Consider the following 21,541-nt stretch of genomic DNA (forward strand, 5'->3'; position numbering starts at 1 on the left):
TATTGCCATGATTTATCAAGGTCAAATTCAACACCCACATCCTCCATAAAGTCTTCCAACACTATTTCTTTCCTTCTGTTATAAACCCTCTGCAACTCTAATGGCTCTTAACCCACAGCTTGCATTTGCTTTTGAATTCTCTGATTTTCTGCTCCCTAGGGGTCTTATGGGTCAAACCTACTCTTCATCCCTAGTGGGAAGTTGCCAAGACTTACAGAGTTGCATCTTCTCTCCTAAAGGGCTTGTCACAGTGCTGTGCCCACAGGGTGTCCTCAGTCAGCATTCCCTGAGGGGACGATCCAATCTGGATGGTCTTGATTCTGCCAGGTATGGAGAAGGTATGCAAGAGCCATTCATACCCTTCTCAGTACTGTGCACATGAGAGCCTCCTGGGTCTCCGTGACAGAGTGAGGCCCAGCTCTGGTTCTATGGCCTGGGCCTTGTTCTATGGCCTGGGCCTTTGTTGTACCAGGCTCTGGCCCCTGAGCTAACGGGGCATAGAAGAGCAGAGTCATTAGTGACAGTGGAAAGTCCTCCTCCCCCTAATAAGCGTCCAGGACCCTAGCCATTTCTTGTGGGCATGAGAGCCATCACTGCCCTTCAGATTTCTGGAGTTTCAGGAACCAAAGGAGCAGGTTTCAATAGGTCCCCAAAGCAGAGCTCCTGGGTAACACATTTTACTTCAGTGTCATGAAGAATGTGAAAGCAAGCTATCACATAAGGTTCTGAGTTCCTTCCCATGGTAAACCTTTTCCAGTCACTTCCATTACCCTCAGGATAAAGCCTGAGATGCTTAATATGGCAGAGGCTTCAGGGCTTGGCCCACATACCCCTCCAGCTTCATCTCTCACCATCCCACCTTGACTCCAGGGTCCACCCAAACCGAATTATTATTGCCCCTTGAATCACCATCTGCTCTCTCCTAGCTCAGGCCCTTGTGTGTGCTATTCCCTGTGCCTTAAATGCTGTTCCCCATCTTGCATCACAAACCCCTTTTCACCTGTCAGTGGGTTCAAGACTTTATTCAGCCATTACTTCCTCCAAGCTTCCCGGAAGCTCTTAGCTGTGTTAGGGATTTTCTATCGATGCCATAGCGATGAGCCCCTTTAGGAACAGGGACTGGGACCTCATTTAGCCCAGATCCTGACAGAGAATCACTGCCAGTCAATGTTGAAGGAAGAAACAAATGAGAATGTTTGAGAGGCTGGAAAACCAAGTGGTGGGAATGTTACAAGGGCAAGTTCAAGGTTCTGATATTTTCAACGTCTGAGATTCAACAGTTCCCTAATTCTTGGCTGAAGATTCAGACTTGGGCTTCCCTCCATCTGGAGTCCACTCCTGGCTGGCCACCTCCATCCTGCTCTTTCCGAGTGTTTGTTCTCAGGCAGGCAGGCAGGCACACTCACATGTTCTGAACAGTAAGCAGGAAAGCAATTTACAAGAGATAATTGCCGGTCGATGTGTGCTTGGGAGCAGCGGTGAGCGCAGACTATTTTTGTCTGAGTCAGCCCACCCAGTTTCCTTCGTGCTCCACCGCCCTAGGGAAGGGGGCTCCCACTGCACGGGGTGGGCAATTGCCTTCTGACACCAGTCTTAGAGAAGCCAACCCTAGTGAGAGCCAGCTCTGAGGACTGACTGAATTCAAATGGGAGAACCTGAAACATGGGGGATGGGAAGAGCTTTATGGGGCCTGGGATGTATAGGTCAGCAAAACACACAGTTTGTTTTCCCCTCTCCCACCCCATCTTCACAGCCTCCTGCTGGGAAGTTCTACTAGGCCTTCACAGAACGTCCTCAGTATAAGTTTGCCTCTTAATCTCTCCAGCTGAGTCCTCTTTGTTTTTCCTGCCCAGTCATGCTCAAAAAGCTGGCCCAGACCAGCTGCATCAGCATCACCTGGAACTAGTTAAAATTGTGGGGAATTACTCCAGGCCTACAGATGTAGACATTCCATGGTGGGAGAGAGGTGGGCCCAGCAATCCGTGTTTTAACAAGTCCTCCATCTGATTCCGATGCAGTCTAAAGTTTGAAAACGACTGCTTTAGGCCACTGATGATCAATTGAGTTTTTAGAATTTACAGACTGTGTCCCCCCATCAGTCCATGAGTAGCCTAAGGACACAGGCTGTATTGGATTCTTCCTTGAAACCTCCTGGAAGGCTCCTAATAGGAAGTTTGGAGGAAAATTGAAATTAACTGATGGGGATACAAAGAAGAGAGACAGGATCTGTCCTGTGCAAGGTCATGCAGAACATCAGTGACTAAACCTCTTGTCTGTCGCGTGCACGCACACACACACACACACACACACGCATGCACACACCAAAGTACCCTAAGCTCTCTCCCCAACAGATAACTTGCAGTTCCTGAGCTGCGCTAGGCTCTCTCTCTGTTTTAGAACAAGTTGTACTCTGAACATAATGGCTTCTGACCTTGTCTCACCTGGAAACTGACTCATCTTTGATGATTCAGCTCAGACAACACTCATTCCTCGCTCAGACTGCATGAGGGGCCACCACTGGGCCCACTTCCCTTTCCTGTGCTCTCCTTGCCCTCCGTGGGATCCCCTTGAGGGCAGCAGCTGTGGCTGATTCCCTGTTGTTTCTGGTAATCTGTGTGAGTCCTGGCACAGAGTAGACACTGCTGGATGTACCATAAGCGGACAAGGTGCTGGCTTCAGAATGCTAAAAATAAAAGACACATATATGCACACACACACACACACACACACACACACACACACACACAAAACAACAAATGAAGACCAAAACCAAGTTCTCTTAACTTCCAGCCTAGACCACTTCTGCAGGTGACTCACCCCCTGCCTTGTCACCCTACCATTTGCCCTTGGCTAGCTCAGGCCCCATGCCCAAATATCTAAGAGTGGCCATTTCACGGTCGCCAAATCCAGCAGCAGGTCATATCACTGTCAGAAATGTTGAGAGCTGCTTTCAGCGTCCACTGATTCTCTCCAATCCTTGCCTTGCACTCCCAAGGCAAAGCCTAAAGCAACTGCCAAAGTTAAGATGAAGAGAATAGGCAGGAGAGGGGGGGCAGTCAGCCCTCCTGCCCTAAGATTCCTTAACAGTAAACTAATAATAATAACAATAATAATGATGATGATGATAGCTAACACATTGTGCTTTTCATGTGCCAACACTGTTCTAAGTACTTTGCTTAGACTAAGTAATTTAACCCCCAACTCTACACTCCTCATTCTGTGCCTTGTGACAGAGCTGCAGGAGATCTAGGAGTCACCTGCCTCTGGGTCCCAGCCATCTTCCTGGGGGATCCTAAATATACCTGCTCTGTAACAGGAAGACCAAGTCAGAGTTCTCTGACTCCCTCCTTTAGGCGAGCGAAGCCTCCATAGCTCCAGGCTTCCCCCTGACCACCTGGAGTTGTTACTGACCATTTCCCCAGGGCTCATGTCTAAACTCTCTTTGACCCACAGGAGGCGAGGCAGAGCAGTATAACAGGGTCCAAAGCAGGGCCTGGGTGGGGTTGCTGGGACTCATTTATCCCATCAGTCTCCCAAGTCCCTTTGATCATCCCTACCCGCATCTTTCATGGAAAAGAGGCTCCAGAAAAGGATGGTGTAGAGACATTTATTGGATGTTTATGGCGTTGGTCCACATGGGTCTAGATTTGGGACAGGGGCCTCCTGAGGGCTGCCTGGGATGTCACTGGCAGTCACTGTGGCCATGAAGCAGTGCTGGAGCAGGCGTTTGGGGTCCACGGCCTGCTCCTCATTGTAGTCTAGCGGTGGGTTCAGGAAGGGGTGATTCTGCCGGAGAATGCTCACTCCTGGCACCTCCATTGAATTGCCTGCGTTTCCACCTTGGCAGCCAGGGGGCGCTTCCTCCTTGGGGTCTGGAAAAGAGCAAGCAGAAGGCGTTCCTCTTACAGACCTTCCCCCATGGTCAAACTCACCCTGGCCAACTTTCCTGAGTGCTCACCTTGGGCAGGACTGTGCTCAGTATTATATGCATCATTCGCTTAACAAATATTTATTAACAACATACTACATCATTCACTAGGAGCTGTCAGTGTTTCTAATGAACTTAAAGTCTAGTGGGGGAGACAAACAATAAACAATTGTTAGGAAAAAATGAAGACTTGACCTTGACCATAAACCCATGAGGTAGGTACTATTAAAAACTCATTTTATAGATGAGGATACAGGCTGACTACACAGCTAGCATGCAGAGATGTGCTGGAAAAATTTAAAACATACATAATTTCTTCTTTAAGAATAGATTCCATGACACGCTGCTGATTTATCCTCTCCTCCTCTTGTATACGAGCTTGAAAGGAGGCTCACTTGACATTAGTATTCCCCACTTCCCATTAATTACTTATTCTGCCAAAATTTATTTGGTTTCTGCTCCCAACATACCTCAAAATGTTTTATCACTAAATCCCACAGTCACTTACAAATCCTTACCTCCCTTGACTTGTCAGGAGCATTTGACACAATTGAGCATTCTTACACAAATGTGTATCAAGTGTTCAGGGATACCTGGCTGGCTCAGCTGGTGGAGCATGACACTCCTGATCTCAGGGTTGTGGGTTCGAGCCCCATGTTGGATATAGAAATTACTTTAAAATAAAATCGTAAAAAACAAAAAAGCATATCAATTGTTCAAGCCAGAAATGTGAGTCACCAAGTCCCTCTGACTTCACCAATTACCATCTTCCATATTCACCCATTTCTCTACATCTTCATGGCCACCACCCCCCCTCGATCAAGCTTTTCATCTCTTTCCTCCCAGACCATTGGAACAGCCTCTAGTTGGGTCTCCTTCAGTCTACCCTCCACTTTGTAGCCAGAGAGAACTCTTTAAAGTCAAGTGAGTCCATGTACTGTTCTTTCTCAAAAGCCTTCAATGTCTTATTACCTGTTATCTTTGGGGCAGCATTCAAGGCTCTTCACATACTGGGCCTATCCCTTCTCTTTGGCTTCATTACTATCACTCTTAAGAACTCTGTGTTTGCGACACCAAGGTTTTCATTGTACCCTAAAGAGCTCCATTCCTTTACATCTCTGATTTTTTGCTTATGCTGTTTCTTCTGCCTGGAATGACATTTTTTACCTTCTCTGTCTAGAAAACTCCATTGATGGGCGGGGGGGTGGGGGGATTCCCAGGAAGAATGAGAACTTTGAAACTAGGGGAAGAGTGAATTTTAAGAAGGAAGTTATATTGGACATTGGAGTTGGCTACCTAACATTCACTCCACCTCTTCCCATCTGGTAATAGCAATTATATTTGGGTGGTATTAGTCCCATCCCAACTCTAGGTGTGGGGCCTGGTTGATCTGAGCCAATCAGATAATCCCATTCCTTTGCCACATGGCTCGGTAATGGGTGCATAGCATCTCCCTGAGGACAATGATTGGTTTAGGGGTGGACACATGACCTGAATGGTCCAATCAGAGTAGAGCTCAGCTCCCTGCACCTTTGAAGGAAGAGACAGTTCCCTCTTTCTTCTCCTGGCTACAGGGAAACAAAAAGCTGGTGGCCCCAGGGACTATTGATAGACAACTTTCTACCATAAGAAAAGTCAACCTGAGGAGTAAGCCAACTCAAAAGGAGGGTAGGGGCGCCTGGGTGGCTCAGTGGGTTAAAGCCTCTGCCTTCGGCTGGGGTCATGATCCCAGAGTCCTGGGATGGAGCCCCACATCAGGCTCTCTGCTCCGTGGGGGGCCTGCTTCCTCCTCTCTCTGCCTGCCTCTCTGCCTAGTTGTGATTTCTCTCTGTCAAATGAACAAAACAAAAACAAAAACAAACAAACAAAAAAAAAGAGGGTAGAGCTGAAAGAATCTTAGAGAATGGAGCCACAAGCCTGACAACATAGTGAACTTCTATTTCAACCATGCATAAAGCCCACCTTACTTTTAGACTTCTCACCCACAGAGCCAATAAATTTCCATTTTTGTTGTTTGTTTTGTTTTGAACTCTCTGTTCTTAAAGAATTGAAGACTCATAAGATGTAAAAAAACAAACAAACAAACAAACAAAAAACAGTACACTTACCCTTCACCCAGCTTTCCCCAATGATAACATCTTAACCATAGAATAACTTCAAAACTAGGAGACTGACATTGATACGATATGATTAACTAAACTACAAATCCTGTTCAATTTCTACCAGTTTTTATATGTACTCTTTTTGTGGTGTACTATCAAAGTTTATCACATATATAGACTTATATAATCACGGCCACAATCAGGATAAAGTCTTCCATCACCACAAAGAAACTTCCTCATGCTTCCTCTTTATACTCGAACCCTCCTTCTAAATCTAACTCTTGGTAACTACTAAACTATTCTCTATTACTATAATTTTGTCATACCAGAAATGTGATATAAATGGAACTATATGGTATACAACCTTTTAAGATCGGCTTTTTTCACTCTTTAAAATGTCCTTGAAATCCACTTAAGTTGTTGTGTGTATCAACAGTGCACTCCTTTTTATGGCTGCATATATTCCATTGTATGGTTGTACCATCTGCTCATTGAAGGACTTTTGGGTTGTTTCCAGTTTTTGTCAATTGCAAATAAAGCTGCTATGAACATTCATGTTTAGGTTTTGTGCAGATGTACATTTTCATGTCTCTAGGTTAAATACGTAGGAGTGTAATTGCTGATTTGTATAGTGTAGTGGGCTGAATGGTAACCCCTGGATATTAGGTCCCAATCTCTGGAATCTGTGAATGTTACTTTATATGGTAAAATTTGCCAGATGTGATTACATTACAGTGTTTTTTTTCCCCCCTTAAAGATTATTTACCTATTTGACAGAGAGTTGGGGGAGAGTGCAAGCCAGGGGAGCTACAGAGAGAGAGGGAGAAGCAGGGTCCCCACCGAGCAGAGAGTCCAACACAGGGCTTGAAACAGGACCCCGAGACCATGACCTGAGCCAAAGGCAGACTCTTAACCAACTGAGCAACCCAGACGCCTCAAATTAAGGATTCTGAGATAAGGAGCTTATCCTGAATTATCTGGGTGGATCCTAAATGCCATCAAAACTGCCTCTGTAAGAGAAAGGCAGACGGAGATGGACCCACACACAGTGATGTAAAGACACACGCAGGGATTGCAGTGATACAGCTCCAAGCAGAGGGATGCTGGCAGTCACCAGAAACTGGACAAGGCGAGGAACTTATTCTACCGTGGAGCCTTTGATTTCAACCCAGTGAGACAGATTTTGTATTTCTGGCCCCCAGAAATGTGAGACAATGCATTTCTGTTATTTAAGCCACCAAGTTTGTGGAAATTTGTTACAGTAGCCATTGGTATCTAATACATAGAGTAAGTGTATGTTTAACTTAATGAAAACACCAAGCTGATGGATGGTGAGAAGGGCCGATTAGGGATCTCCCACTAACACCTTTTAGAGGGAGAACTGAACCCTTGTCTATCAATCCCCCCATTTTTTGGTCTCTTATTAAATGTGTCTAAGTTGGAATATCACCTCTACACTTACCTCATTCACCTCATCTGCAAAATAGAGTTGATAATCTCCACTTGGCAGAGTAGTTGAGTAGTTTAAAGGGGATAAGGTATAGAAAGTATAGTGCCTAGCACAACAGTAGGAACTCGGTCATCCTTCTGATCAAGCTAGTTCCTCACAAGGTACCAGAGTGCCAGAGTAAGAAAGTTATGGTCTTTGTGCATCCTCAGTTTGGGGGATGGGGTTGTGGTGGGAGTGATGGGACATTACAGAATGCCTGGGCAGCAGGAGGAGCCTATTTTCAGAAACTGTGGTCCATTTCCACTCTGTTTTTGTTAAGGTACTTCCCACACTGCCCTTGTTCCCACAGTCAGGTATCATGGTCCCAAGATACAGTGCAATGATTGTAGGCTTTAGAATCTGGGAGATCAGGGTTGACTCCTCAGCAACACAGGCTCAGTAGCTGTGCGACTTGGCTAATTCAATTCCCTTGGCTAACCCTCCGTTTCCTTTGCTGTGCAATGGGGCTAATGATCTCTGCATATGTCCTACTGAGAGGGAGACAGAAATGAGACACTTTTGTAAAGGTAAAAATTCTTCTGAATGTAAGATAGTGGGCCTGTAAACTGTCTGAGATGCAGGAGGGACAGGAGGCTTCTGGTAGATGCTGGGAGTTCAGAGGAAGGAGAGCACAGCACTTCATGAAGGAGAGGAACTAAGCTGAGTTTGGGCAAAAGGCAGAGAGAGATGAAAGCCATCACTTAGTAAAAGGTCAGAAATGCATTTTCCATCTTAAAAATAAGAAGCAAAGAGCAAGAATACAAGCTGTCTCAAACCCTGGAAACTGAATTATCCAGCTGGTGGCTCATCAACGAAAAATAGGAGGGTGGTTTTCATTCACAGGGTCAAGGCATGAACTGTATTTCCTTTGAGTCAGAAAGGCTTTCGGGGGACAAAACGGGGAGAGGGGAGGGAAGGAGGACACAAGCAGGAGCACCCCACAGAACTCACCTGGTGACAGAGAAAGAATAGGACTTTGGAGACATGAAAACACATGTATTAGAATTCCAGTTCCACGATTTACAAGCTGTAAACCCTTGGGCAAGTCAGCTAAACTCCCAACATCTGGATTTTACATCTGTGAAACGGGGGGCGATAATATCTCCTGCACTGGGATAGTTGGGAAAATGAGATAGTGCATGTAAAGTTTCAGTGTCTGGTACGCAGTGAGGACTTTCCTTTCACAGCATAGGGATAAGGAGACAAAGTGGGGGGGAGGCTGACATGACTCTGTCACTCGCTCACTAGGTGACTTTGGGTTCCTGTCTGTAAAATCCTCACTTGTAAAATGCATACTAATAAGATCTATATTCCGCCCAGTTACTGTGAAGAGCAAATGAGATAGTCTATTTAGAATTAGTTCATTCCTTTTAACTGTGATATCATATTTCATTATTCCTCTCCTGAGGGACATTTAGTTTGTCTCTAATATGATAAACTATCATGGATCTAACTGTACAAGTCCTCTCCTAGTGCAACTATTTCTCTAAGGCAGATAATTAGAAGTGGAATTATGGAGTCTATGATATAGATATTTTTAGTTTAAATAGATACTACCAAGTTGGTCCACAAAGTGGTCGTACCAATTTATACTCTTACCAGTAGCATACGACAGTATCAATTCCTCACAGTCAAATTTCTCTTTATTAATATGACCAAGTTTGGGACTTTTGCCAATGTAATTTTTTTTTAAGTTTATTTATTGGGGCGCCTGGGTGGCTCAGTCATTAAGCGTCTGCCTTCAGCTCAGGTCTTGATCCCAGGCTCCTGGGATCGAGCCCTGCATCAGGCTCCCTGCTCAGCAGGAAGCCTGCTTCTCCCTCTCCCCCAACTCCCCGATTATGTTCCCTCTCTCACTGTGTCTCTCTCTGTCAAATAAATAAATAAAGTCTTAAAAATAAATAAACAAATAAAGCTTATTTATTTATTTTAGTAATCTCTACCCCAATGTGGGACTTGAACTCACGACCCCAAGATCAAGAGTTTCATGCTCCTCTGATTGAGCCAGCCAGGCACCCTGCCAATGTAATTGTTTAAAAAAGTTATATAATTGAGGTGCCTGGGTGGCTCTGTCGGTTAAGCGTCCAATTCTTGCGTCCAATTCAGGTCATGGTCTCTGAGTTGTGAGATGAAGCCAGCTGAGTGGCCCTCAGCACCCAACAGGGACTCTGCTAGAGGACTGTCTCTCTCCCTCTCTCTCTGTCTCTCCCCATCTGTGCACATACTCTGTCTCTCTCAATCTCTCCCAAATAAATAAATCTTCCTCTCTCTCTCTCTATAAAATAAATATATCTTTTTTATAAAGATTTTATTTATTTATTTGACAGAGAAAGAGATCATATGTAGGCAGAGAAGCAGGCAGAGAGAGAGGGGAGGAAGCAGGCTCCCTGCGGAGCAGAGAGCCCAATGTGGGGCTCGATCCCAGGACCCTGGGATCATGACCTGAGCCGAAGGCAGAGGCTTTAACCCACTGAGCCACCCAGGCACCTCTAAAATAAATATGTCTTTAAAATTTTTTTTAAATTACAACATTCTTAAATTGCATTCTTCTTTCTTTCTTAATTGGGTTTGGGAAGCTGAAGGAGGAGAAAATCTTTTTTTTTTTTTTTTTTAAGGAGGAGAGAATCTTTTTTTTTTAAAGATTTTATTTATTTATTTGACAGACAGAGATCACAAGTAGGCAGACAGGCAGGCAGAGAGGGAGAGAGGGGGAAGTAGGCTCCCTGCTGAGCAGAGAGCCCGATGCGGGGCTTGATCCCAGGGCCCTGGGATCATGAACTGAGCCGAAGGCAGAAGCTTTAACCCACTGAGCCACCCAGGTGCCCCAGGAGGAGAGAATCTTAAGCAGGCTCCATACCCAACACAAGGCTCAATCTCATAACCCCGAGATCACGACCTGAACAGAAATCAAGAGTCAGACACTTAACCGACTAAGCCACCCAGGTACCCCGCATTCTTCTTATTATTAGTAAGGTTGAGTAGCATCTTTTTGTGTGTATTGAGCATTTGTGTTTCTTTTTATGTACATTACATTTTCTTCATTTGTTTAAAGATGTGCCTATATATTCTGGATGTCCGTCTCATCTCTATTTTATATATAGTTGATTCTCATTATTCACAGTAGTTGTATTCTATAAAGTCACCACAAACACTGAATTAACGAATGCTGAATCATTGCTCCTATGGAAAATACAAGGTTAAGTTCCTGTGGGTCTTTGGTCACAACAGTTTTGTCAACTGTCCAATGCATAAATTTGTTTTGCTTGAAGACACATTATTTAATATATATTATTGATTCATTAACATTGAACCATGACCGGGGCGCCTGGGTGGCTCAGTGGGTTAAAACCTCTGCCTTCAGCTCAGGTCATGATCCCAGGGTCCTGGGATCGAGCCCCACATCGGGATCTCTGCTCAGCAGGGAGCCTGCTTCCCCTCCTTTCTCTCTGCCTGCCTCTCTGCCTACTTGTGATCTCTCTCTGTCAAATAAATAAATAAAAACTAAAAAAAAAACAAAACAAAACGAAAAACAAAAAAAACACATTGAACCATGACCAACAGCACTATAACTCCTGCCTGAACCAAGTTTATCTAACACATGTATTTTCTGCACAGGGCACATCACAGCCTTCTTACGCTTAGGAGTAATAGAGAATACATCAGCACTACATTTGGGGGACACTTTAAACAGTGAAGTTAACAAGAATCACACAAATGCAGAAAACATGGCACTAAATAGACCCTTGTTTACAGTAGGAGAGCTGAAAACAAGAAGGCAGAATGTAGACTTGTTTAACATCAGCTGAGAATGTGTGTGATAGGGCAACTCAAATTTTTTGCTGCTCTGCACATGTCCACACCACAAATGACCTCAAAAGCACTGCAATTATTGCTTTGAAGTTTACAGATAAATTTTAGCAAGTAAATGAATTTCCAAATATCAACTCTGTGAATGAGGATTGTCTATATGTGTGTATTTATCTTTATGTTTATAAAACCTTTGTAGTCCATCACTTGTTTTGTAATGTTATGTATGATGTCTTTGTATCTTTTTTTTCTTTTTTTTTTTTTTTTTTGAGAGAGTGGGGGAGAGAGAGAATGAGTGGGTGGAGAGGGGCAGAAGAAGAGAGAGAGAATCTTAAGTAGGCTCCCCACTGAGCGCTGAGGCCCACTCAGGCTCATCCCATGACCCTGAGATCATGACCTGAGCTGAAATCAAGAGTTGGATGCTTAACTGACTGAGCTACCCAGGCGTCCCTGTCTTATTTTTATTTCATGACTATTTGGATTTGCTGAAGGCAAATTTGCCAATTTCCCCCTTATTTAAAAAAGTCAAATGTTTTATTCAAATTCCTATATATATATTTTTTAATTTTTTTAAAGATGTTATTTATTTATTTGCCAGAGAGAGAGAGCATGCACACAAGCAGGCAGAGTGCCAGGCAGAGGCCCCCGCTGAGCAAGGAGCCAGATGTGGGACTCAATCCCAGGACTCTAGGATCATGATCTGAGCCAAAGGCAACAGCCTAACCCACTGAGCCACCCAGACGTCCCTCAAATTCCTATATTTTAATTAATCTGTTTCTAGACTCTCTTTTTATTCTAGGGTTTTTCAGCATTGACACTGTTTACATTTTGGGTTGGATAATTCATTGTTGTGGATCATTGTTCTCTGTATTGTAGCAGATTTAACAGTATCCCTGGCCTCTACCAAGAGATACCTTCCCCAGTTGCGACAAACAAAAATGTCTCCAGACATCGCCAAATGTCCCTGGGGTGGGGGGGTTGGTTGGTAATGTGCTCCCCGTTGAGGACCATAGCAATGCCCAATTCTGTCAACTGCTGTGCCAAAATCAAGTGGACAATTCTTCAAACTTTTTAAATGTCTCTTACCTAATAGGGCAAGTCCCTCCTCTTTTTCTTTTCCAAAATTGTTTTGCACTTTTACTCTTCTAGATACATTTTAGAACCAATTTGACAAATTCCATGAAATGTTTTCTTGGGAATTTTATTTATAGATTAATTTGGAAGTGACAGGTCTGTGACATCGAGCCATCTGTCCACATACATGCCGTATCTCATGAGATAGGTTCTTTGATGCCTTTCATTAACTTCTATGATTTTTCTCTATAAAAGTTGAAGCCTGGGCTGTCTGTGGTCTCCCTGGGCTGTCTGGATCTCTACTCAGGTTTTCTTCCGGTTTTCCTGCCAGCCTCCCAGGTTTCTGACTACAAGGGGAGCCAGAAGAATCCTCCTGCCCTCAAAAGCCATCCCTCCTGCTTTTCAACGCTCAGCAACAGTAGGATTATTTATTGTCACTGGGATCTGAGAAGGGTTCTTTTTGCTGCTGCTTGTTGCATAAGTTGATGTCGAGCTGGAAAACTAATCTTTTGCAACTAAAAGGGCCCTCTCTGTCATTCTCTGAAATTTAGCTACTACCCACCTTTCTACTGCCCTGATCATTGCCACCGCTCTGCTTCTGCTTAGCTTAAATTCCTGCCTGGCCTTCTTTCATATGGTGCCCCAGAATGAACGACCCAGTCACTGCATAGGCCTTACTCAGAACTGCCCACACGTTTTTACCCATTATTTACCCTATCCTGGAATGCCTTTTCTCCTTTTACCCAACCAACTCCTTTGCTAATTCAGCACTCATCCAAATCTACTCTCCTTTTTGAAATTATCCTTATATTTGGTATTAAACAATTTTGTACTTAATTTCATATCTGCATAGACCCAGTGTGGTAGGCAGAAGAAAGAGCACGATTCAAGGCAGAAAAACATCGGCTGAATTTTAGCCTTACCATTTATTAGTTGTGACACTTTGAGTAAGTCATCTAATCTGTCTTAGCCTTGATTTTCTCATCTGTAAAATGGAGATGATAATACTCATTTTGAGTGTTGTCTACCAAACTACACAGAAAGATCATTTGCCAGTAGGCACTTGTATTTTTCATAGTACCTTGCAGAAGTTGTAAAAGCGTGTGCAATAAAGACTTATGAAAAAGCAACACTTTTGGCAGGGGGGTCTTTTGAGGCTCTAGAAGGCCTATGCCAATAATGAAGGAAGGGGTAGTCCAGCAATTCAGATTATCAAAAAAAAAAAAAAACAACCAAAAAACCCACAAAACTGTATTTAATTTCTGAACAAACCAAGTTTGGAGAGCAGCAAGTTTTGCTTATTAATTCCGTTTTGTTTGGGATATATTAAAATCAGTTTTCATTCCCTAAGGCTAGAATTTTAAAGCAGTGTCTGAGAAAATCCACAAGATGGATTAATCTTTGTGTGACAAATACAACACTGACTATATCAAGTTATTCTGATAAACACTGAACACATTGAGCTATGTCAGGTTATTTTGATAAACACTGAGTTGACTATATCAAGTTATTCTGATACACATTGAGCACATGAGGAGTTTGGGATGTAAATGTTCAGATCGTGAACCTCCTAAAAAAAACTGTGCTGCTGCTTCACAATATTCTAGGAACTCTCGTGAGGCAAAGGTTCCAAAACGTCATCTAAATATCCCCCCCTTTGTAAGGGTGCTAGCCTGTTTAATACAAGGAAATCATGAGGTCTGTTTCTTACCTGGAGGCTGGAGGTGTAAGCCTGGGTCCAACTTTGTGTGGGGCTTAGAGCTGATGAACAGGTAACAAAGCACACAGGCGGTGACAAGGAAGGCCAGGAGAACCACGGCTGCTATGGATAGACCCACAAGGGTGCCAATGCTGGGGAGAGAAGACCAGAGGGAGCCGAGTGTAGACAAGGGACTTAGGAGGTAACCTATGATAACGTATGAAGCGCTGTTGGTGTTACAGGCACCAGCAGGCTTCAACTTCTGTTCTGTCTCTACTTACAGCAGGCTGTTTGTGGCTAAGCATGAGACAGAGTGTCAGCTATACGCCCAGGACTCACCACGTCTGTAACACGACTTGTGTCAGCGCCACCACGTAGTTGGGACTCAGTACGTGTCCCCTTTCTTCTCTTCTCCTTCCTTCCCCACTTTCTTCAACTTGATACCCGCCCACCCCACCCAGGGAGCTGGAGACGATCTTAAACAGCCCTCCCCACGATGCTGTTTCTTAGAAATCAAGACACATAGCAGGCCTTAGCTAAAAACCAGCTGTTCTTCCAGCCTCAAGGTAGTTTCTGACTCACCCTCCAGTGGGTCATCATGCCAGTGTGGACTCTGTGTTTAGAAGACCTCCCCACAGCTGTTCCCTCACCCTCCAATCTTGTCACCCTTGCCCCAAGTCAGGTCCTGGTCACCTGGTCTCCAGTCGACTACCTCCTGGCTCATTTGGGAGTCACTGTTTCACATGATTTGTCCCCATCATCTCCCTACGTTAGAGTTTTACTTGTCTTTGAAGGCCCATCTCAAATGTCTCCTCCTCAATAATGCTTTCCTTGGCCATCTTTCTCTCCCCTTTTCCCCCTATGCCAGGCTAATCCACCCAGAACACTTCTCTCAGGGGCTTTAGCACTTCCCACTGGGTCAGGCAGCCCAGTGTGGTCGGAAAGAACAAAGGGCTTTGGGAAACAAACCTTTCTGGATTAGGACCCAGGTATGTAACAACTCACTCTAAGGTCTTGACGAAGTTATTATACCTTTTGAGCCTCAGCTTCTTTGTCTGAAAAGTGAAAACGATCAAAACACAGTATTTCACAGAGGTACCTGGGTGGCTCAGTCAGTTAAGAGTCTGCCTTCGGCTCAGGTCATGATCCCAGGGTCTTAGGATCAAGCCCCACATCGGGCTCCCTGCTCAGTGGGGAGTCTGCTTCTCCCTCTCCCTCTGCTGCTCCGCCTACTTGTGTGTGCTCTCTCTGTTAAGTAAATAAACAAAATCTAAAACACACACACACACACACACACACACAGTACTTCACAGGTGGTAGTGAGGATGACTAATATATGCAATATTCTTGACACATAGTAAGTGTTCAACATATTCTTCATGGGTTCCTTCAAGGAAGAATCAGACCATAAATAATGAGCTTTGTCCTCCTCTTGCAGAAGCCCTGGCACGCAGTATTTCGTAAATATTACTGAACACCTACTGTGTGTCAGGCACTGTGAGATGTTCTCCCAACAGTAGTGGATAGGTCGGCAGAAGGCTTTGTTTGCGTGCCCTTCCTGTATATGACTTCTTTACCAGCTTTTCTGGCCACTCCTCTCCCTGACCCCAGGCTCCTGCCCTTGCTGCTTCTGCCAGATTTTGGTCCCAGCTAGCTGATGACTTATTTTCCATCTAGTTGATGGTTAAGTTCCACTAAGCAGAATCACCTTAGAGCTTTGGAAAATCTGTCTTCCCATGGCTAAATAAATTATTGAACACCACTGCAATGGAATAGTATAGAGCCATTAAAAACATGTTTTCAAGTAATACTTAAGATCAAGGATAGGGATGCCTGGGTGGCTCAGTTGCTCAAGCATCTGCCTTTGACTTGGGTCATGATCCCAGTGTCCTGGGATCAAGTCCCACATCAGGCTCCTTGCTCATTGGGAAACCTGCTTCTCACTTTCCCTCTTCCTGCTGCTTCCCCTGCTTGTGCGTGCTCTCTCTCTCTCTCTAATAAATAAATAAATAAATAAATAAATAAATAAATAAAAATCTTTTAAAAATAAAATTAAACAAAAGATCAAGGATAAGTTCTGATGAGATAATGCTAAGTGAAAAGAGTAGAACATATTACTAAATATATGGCATAACTCTAACTTAAATAAACATAAACATATACGTAAGTATACATATGTAAGGTTGGATAGAAATATACCAAAATGCTAACAGGCTGTCTCTGGTTATAGTGCCTTTGTCCTGCCTTTGTCCCATAGGGTCTTGTAATTGTAGAATATTCTGGCCAGGGTTTCAAATGCCACCATCTGTATCCCTTGGCTTGAGGGCTTTCTTTGGGCCCAGAACAGTCTCGTATGGACATTGGGCAGGTCAGAAGTGCAGGAAAATTAGTGCCTCCCTTCTCCCATCACCACACACCCAATGATTGACACAATTGTACGTGAATCCCCAGTTTCCTGGCTCTCAGGTGGGATGATTCTGGGGTGTAATTTCTACAGGGCCGGCAGAGCTCGGCAGCATAAGCTCCACTGACCCTCAGTGGTAACCCACTATTGTTTGCTCTTACCCTTCCCTGCCTCCTTTTGCCAGCCTCTACCCATGTTTTCTAGGATGGCTTTCCATACAAACTACTTACCCTCAAATCCTTGTTTTGAAGTCTTTTGGGGAACGCAAGCTAAGCCACTAGATCTCCTATGATTCCCCTATCCTTTCCACATGTTCCATATTGAGCATGCAGTCTCTTTTAGTTCTTATAAGTACTTTAATGAAATATTATTTCCCCTTACGAGATATGCTCACTGTTTATAAGGCTATTATCTGGAAGGCCTGTGCTGCAATAGGGACCCCACACTTTACATGGGACATCTGTGGCCAGCAGGATGGAAAGGACCCTCTAAACATAAGGTCCTTTGAGGAATGGGTGAGAGAGCTGGCGGGAGATATCCCAGATTAGCAGGCAGTCAGGGAGCCGGCGCTGTCTCTGATGGTCTCTCTGGGGACTGAGGAACCAGGCCCCAAAGACCAGAGCTGGGAACAACAGAGGAGGCTCCAAGCGGAAACATCTGTGCTTGGCAGAAGATGAACTTTAAATGATGGGAGTTGTCCCCAGGTGAATGGACTGCCTTGAGAGGCGGTAAGTTCTGTACCGCACCAGCTTGTAAAGAACACTGGGACGAGCACACTTCTCAGTGAAGTTAGTTTCCTGCCCTGGCTGAGAAACTGAAGAGCTGCTAGCCTTCTAGGAGTTCACAAAGCCGTAACTCTGAGAGACAAGATAACACACTGTGACCCCTAGGAAAGAACTGGAGAGGCGGTCTAACATTTCTCCGTTAGGGCTTTTGAGTCAGGCAGTTCTAAGTTCAAATTTGGGTTCTGTCATATATAAACTGAAAAATCCTTCATCTCTTGATCTCGTTTTCTTCATTTGTAAAGGCTCCTGTCTCACCAGGTGTACCTGAAGATGAGACGAGGTGTTGTATATACAGCGGCCGACAACCGGTTCTGCCCTGCGCAAGGCTGCTGCCTTTTGGCTCACGTCCTGGTAAAAAACAGAGCTACTAATAGAGGGTGTTTGGAAAGTGGACCAGACATGTGATAGCACCAACTGCTTCTCCACAGGGAGTCTTCACTTCCTGAGACACACTTTTAGAGAGCAATCCTCCTAGAGCACCATCCACGGAAAAAGTTGTTTACCTGGAGATTTTTTTATGTTTTTAAGGACCAACTTTCACGAAAAAGGCCAAATGGAGTTGAGAGCAAAACAAGATCTCTGCCCTGCCATGTTGGGGCTCTGAGAAGCACTCCAGAAGCCTTGTTTCAGGGTTTAGAGTACACCGATTACCTAGATGCCCTGGGGACCCTCCGTTCCTCTCCTCCACTTTGCAACTGTCTGTGATGTTTATGAACCACGTTATGTCCAAGCCAAGGAAGAGTCAGCCCTGCAGCCCAAACCTCACAACTGCCCTTGAGGCCACAGAATGGGAGCACACTGACATGTGATGTGACCTCAGAGGTCACCCCATTCAACCCTCCACCTCACTGAGCCACTAAAGCATTCCACATATTATGTGTGGGCCAAAGCAACAGGAGGGTACCACAGGGGTGTTAGAGGGAAGGAGGTGTCAGAAGAGGGAGGGGATCCTGGCTAGGTGCTGAGGGGGTGTGTGTCTCCAAAGGCCAGCACAGTGCCCAGAAGATAGCAGAGGGTCACTGAGTGTCCTTTCAAACGATCTGAGTAGAGGGGCTCCTGAGAGAGCCAGGCTAGGTTTAGACAATTGTGCCATAGGACAAGCCCAGACTTGGGCCAGAGAGGCCTGAGTTTTCATCCCAGCTCTGCCACTTGCTCTCACCAGGCCCTCACCAGAGAGTACCTTAACTGCTTTCAAGTTTTCTCATCTGTAAAATGGACAGAAGCGTTGTGAACGTGTGAGTACATCTAACTCTTGGTTCATCCTTGCTGGTGTTTAAATCTCAGTCCACCAAGACATTGCTAGAAGATCTTAGACTATTCACTTTCATACTCCAAGCTTCACTTTCCCACCTATGAAAGAGGGAAAGAAACTCCCTTCTACTGAGCGCCTACAGTATGTACTAGTCACTTGCACACATATTATTTCACCTAACCAGTACAATTCCACAAGACAGGTAGTATGATTGCCATTTTGAAGATGAAAAAAGAGCCCTTGGAGATAATTTGGCCGAATTCAAGTAGCTACTAAATGACAGAGCCACGGTTTGGGCTGACTGGGTTCTAATCAGCCCCAGAGTTCCACACTGTCTCTCTATGCCTCAAAGGGAGGTGAGTGCTACCGTAATTCACACCCAGCTCAGTGCTAAGTACACAGTGGGTCTTCAGCAACTACTCCGTTATTATACTCTAGATGCATGTCCTCTCTCTAAATGGATAGTGGGCCTCCTCAGAGGGAGGGAGTAATTAATTTTTGTGTCCCTATTGCCTACAGTAGTAGCCGGCGCAAAGCAAAGGCTATAAGGAATGAATGAATAAGTAACTGAATAGAGAATAAACTAATATAATTCCTCAAGTTACAGAGAGTAGCTGAATATGCAGGATTGGAAAGCCTGGCTATCTGAAAATAGTTGAACAGTCTAGAAAAAGTGATTATCTGTAATTGTCAGTGGCATATGTCAAGTTGTCAAGTTCACCTCTTTGTCTCTTTGATCCTAGTCAGAAATCAGGGCAATCCTTTATCATACTCTTCATCTGATAGCTGTAAAGACAAGCTCAGAGAGGTTTCTGTGGCCCGTATCCTTTCCCACCCAGAGGGTATGCAGCCTCTGGTCACAAACCTCCAGGAACAGGAAAATCACTGTCTCCTGAGCTGGCCCACTCCATTTTTGCTGATGCCTATTTCCCAGAGCAGGCTCAGGCTTGGGTCCTATTTTCTGGGTGAGGCCTCTGGAGACTGAAAGAGACTGAGACCCACTGCCCTCTCAGCACCACATTTAAGGTTCCAGGAATGTCAGCACTGGCCTATCTAGCCCCGGCCCTGAACAGGCAGGGAAACTGACTGAGGTCCTTTGGGTGGGGATTCACCCAAATTACATTTCTGTTAATCTTTACTGAGCTGGCTTCTGCTGTGGCCTTATGATGTTGCATGCAGCTCTGATCCCTTGGTCCTTTGCTTTAGCTAGGGAGTAGAGTACATCCCCAGGACCCACCCCTGGCCTGGCACAGCTAAGTGCTCGGTAAGGGGTAGCTGAAAGAATGACTAAATATGAGGAGGAAGAAAGGGTTGAGCCTCAGCTAGGCTGGAACTGACTTGGGGTGTAGCATGACAGGAGTAAGACTTGGGGCTGAGGTCTGGATGTAAGGCTAGACCATGTTTGGAGTCAGGGTAGGCAGGACAGCTGAGGTAGGTTGCCTGGAGGACTCAGGGAGGTTGGGGCTGGTGATCAGTATTGCCTGGGGAGTGAGTAAAGTCAGGGATGAGGTCAAGCTCATATTAGGATGGGCACCCTGGTGAGCTCTTCGATTAGGGTAGAGTTTGGATTTCCTGTGAATGTGGGAGATGGGAGTGTTGTGTCAGGGAGAGGTTGGTGTGTAATCTGGGGCTGGGTTCAGGGTGGCAGAGGATGACACTGGGAGTAGAGATGGACTCAAGTTTCTCCAGGGTGGAGTTGAGGGTGAGGTTCAAGTTTGGATCCTAATAACGGTTCAGGTCAGGATGGGGGAAGGGGTTACAGAGGGAGCTGGCTTGGTGACAGGGTGAGAGCGAAGGTCAGTATTGGAACGGAAGGGCTAAAGGGCAGGCGCGGTCGATGCTGATGTTGGGGTGGGCACCTGGGTGAGGACTGAGGGTTTAGCACGCGCTGGGCTGAGGGTGCAGCGAGGGGCTAAGACTGGCTTGGGGTTGGAGCTGGGGTTGGGGCCACGGCCGGTACCTGAGCCACCACATGTAGCTGTGCTCGTAGGGGAAGAAGCTGTGCGGGTCGTCGCAGCAGTACTTGTGGTCGCGGAAGCCGCAGCAGAAGACGGCGGCCGCCTCGCCCCCCGGCCGCGGGCAGCTGAAGCCGCGCACCACCTCCTGCTCTGCGCTCACGTAGCTCGTGCAAGCGCCACTCATCGCGCCCCGCGCCAGGCCGGTCGCCACTTCAGGCCACCAGACGGCCGGGCAAGCGAGGAACGGACAGAGACAAAACTGAGCCAGAGAAAGACAGAGACAAAAGCAGAGAGAAGCAGCGAGACAGAGAGAGACGCAGCGAGAGGAGCGGAGACGCAGCGGCTAGAGACCTAGAGTCCCTGAGGACCGAGAAGGGCCACTAGGTACGCGGACCGAGCGCGGCGGGAGAGGATGTGGAGGAGGAGAGAGACAGAGAAGGGAGGAGGGCGGAGGAGCAGTGGGAGTGGAGAGCGGCGGGAGGTTGCCGGGGAGAGCGGGCGCCAAAGCGCGAGCGCTGGGCCGGGGGGGACCGGGGGGGAGGGCGACCCGCGGCGCCGAGAGGAGGGAGCTGCCCCGGGGGAGCCTTCTGGGCGCGGGTCGGTGCCTGCGCCTCCCCCACCCGCCTCACTGCGTTCTCAGTGGATGCGTGAGGGTGCTGGGAGCACACAGCGACTAGGCTACACGTCCAAGGTGGCAGGGCGGGAATCGAAGCCGCCGCCGTGGATTCCACAGCTGCTCTCCAGCAGCCTCCTGCTGCTGGGCGCTGTGCTCCTCGCCCGCATCTCAGGGCAGGTCCAGGCGAGTGCGGGACACAGCGGCCAGGCAGCGACCACACGGCTCGGTCAGTATGGAGGATTAGTACACTACTTCGCTTAACCTCCACACCGACCCAGAGGACCAGGGATTTTTAAACCCGTTTTGTAAACGAGAGCTGAGCGCCAGAGAGGTCATTTCCCCCCAGTCCTTTAGTCCGTGGAATTTTAACCTGGGTCTGTGTAGTACCTAAGCCCTTGTTCTTTCCGGGGTTCTCCCTGTGCCTCTT

At 46.1% G+C, this 21,541-nt stretch overlaps 1 protein-coding gene across 1 annotated transcript; it reads right to left on the reverse strand.

The window, feature by feature from the left end:
• Window positions 1–3,610: 3,610 nt before the first annotated feature.
• Window positions 3,611–20,901, reverse strand: SHISAL2A (shisa like 2A). The gene is made up of 3 exons (XM_046015023.1): window positions 20,501–20,901; window positions 14,112–14,251; window positions 3,611–3,872 (listed from the first exon to the last, which is right to left on the reverse strand). The coding sequence occupies exons 1-3, from the start codon at window positions 20,680–20,682 to the stop codon at window positions 3,619–3,621; spliced, it is 576 nt and encodes a 191-aa protein (XP_045870979.1). The 5' UTR covers window positions 20,683–20,901; the 3' UTR covers window positions 3,611–3,618.
• Window positions 20,902–21,541: the final 640 nt, after the last annotated feature.

Source organism: Meles meles, chromosome 1 (assembly GCF_922984935.1).
Source record: "Meles meles chromosome 1, mMelMel3.1 paternal haplotype, whole genome shotgun sequence".
NCBI classification, from domain to species: Eukaryota; Metazoa; Chordata; class Mammalia; order Carnivora; family Mustelidae; genus Meles; species Meles meles.

Coding starts and splice junctions, on each gene's coding strand:
- SHISAL2A (XM_046015023.1), bottom strand. CDS start 20,682: ATGAGTGGCGCTTGCACGAGCTACGTGAGCGCAGAGCAGGAGGTGGTG. Junction 14,252..20,500: donor AGCTACATGTGGTGGCTCAG/GTACCGGCCGTG, acceptor TTCTCTCCCCAG/CATTGGCACCCTTGTGGGTC. Junction 3,873..14,111: donor CTTACACCTCCAGCCTCCAG/GTAAGAAACAGA, acceptor GCTCTTTTCCAG/ACCCCAAGGAGGAAGCGCCC.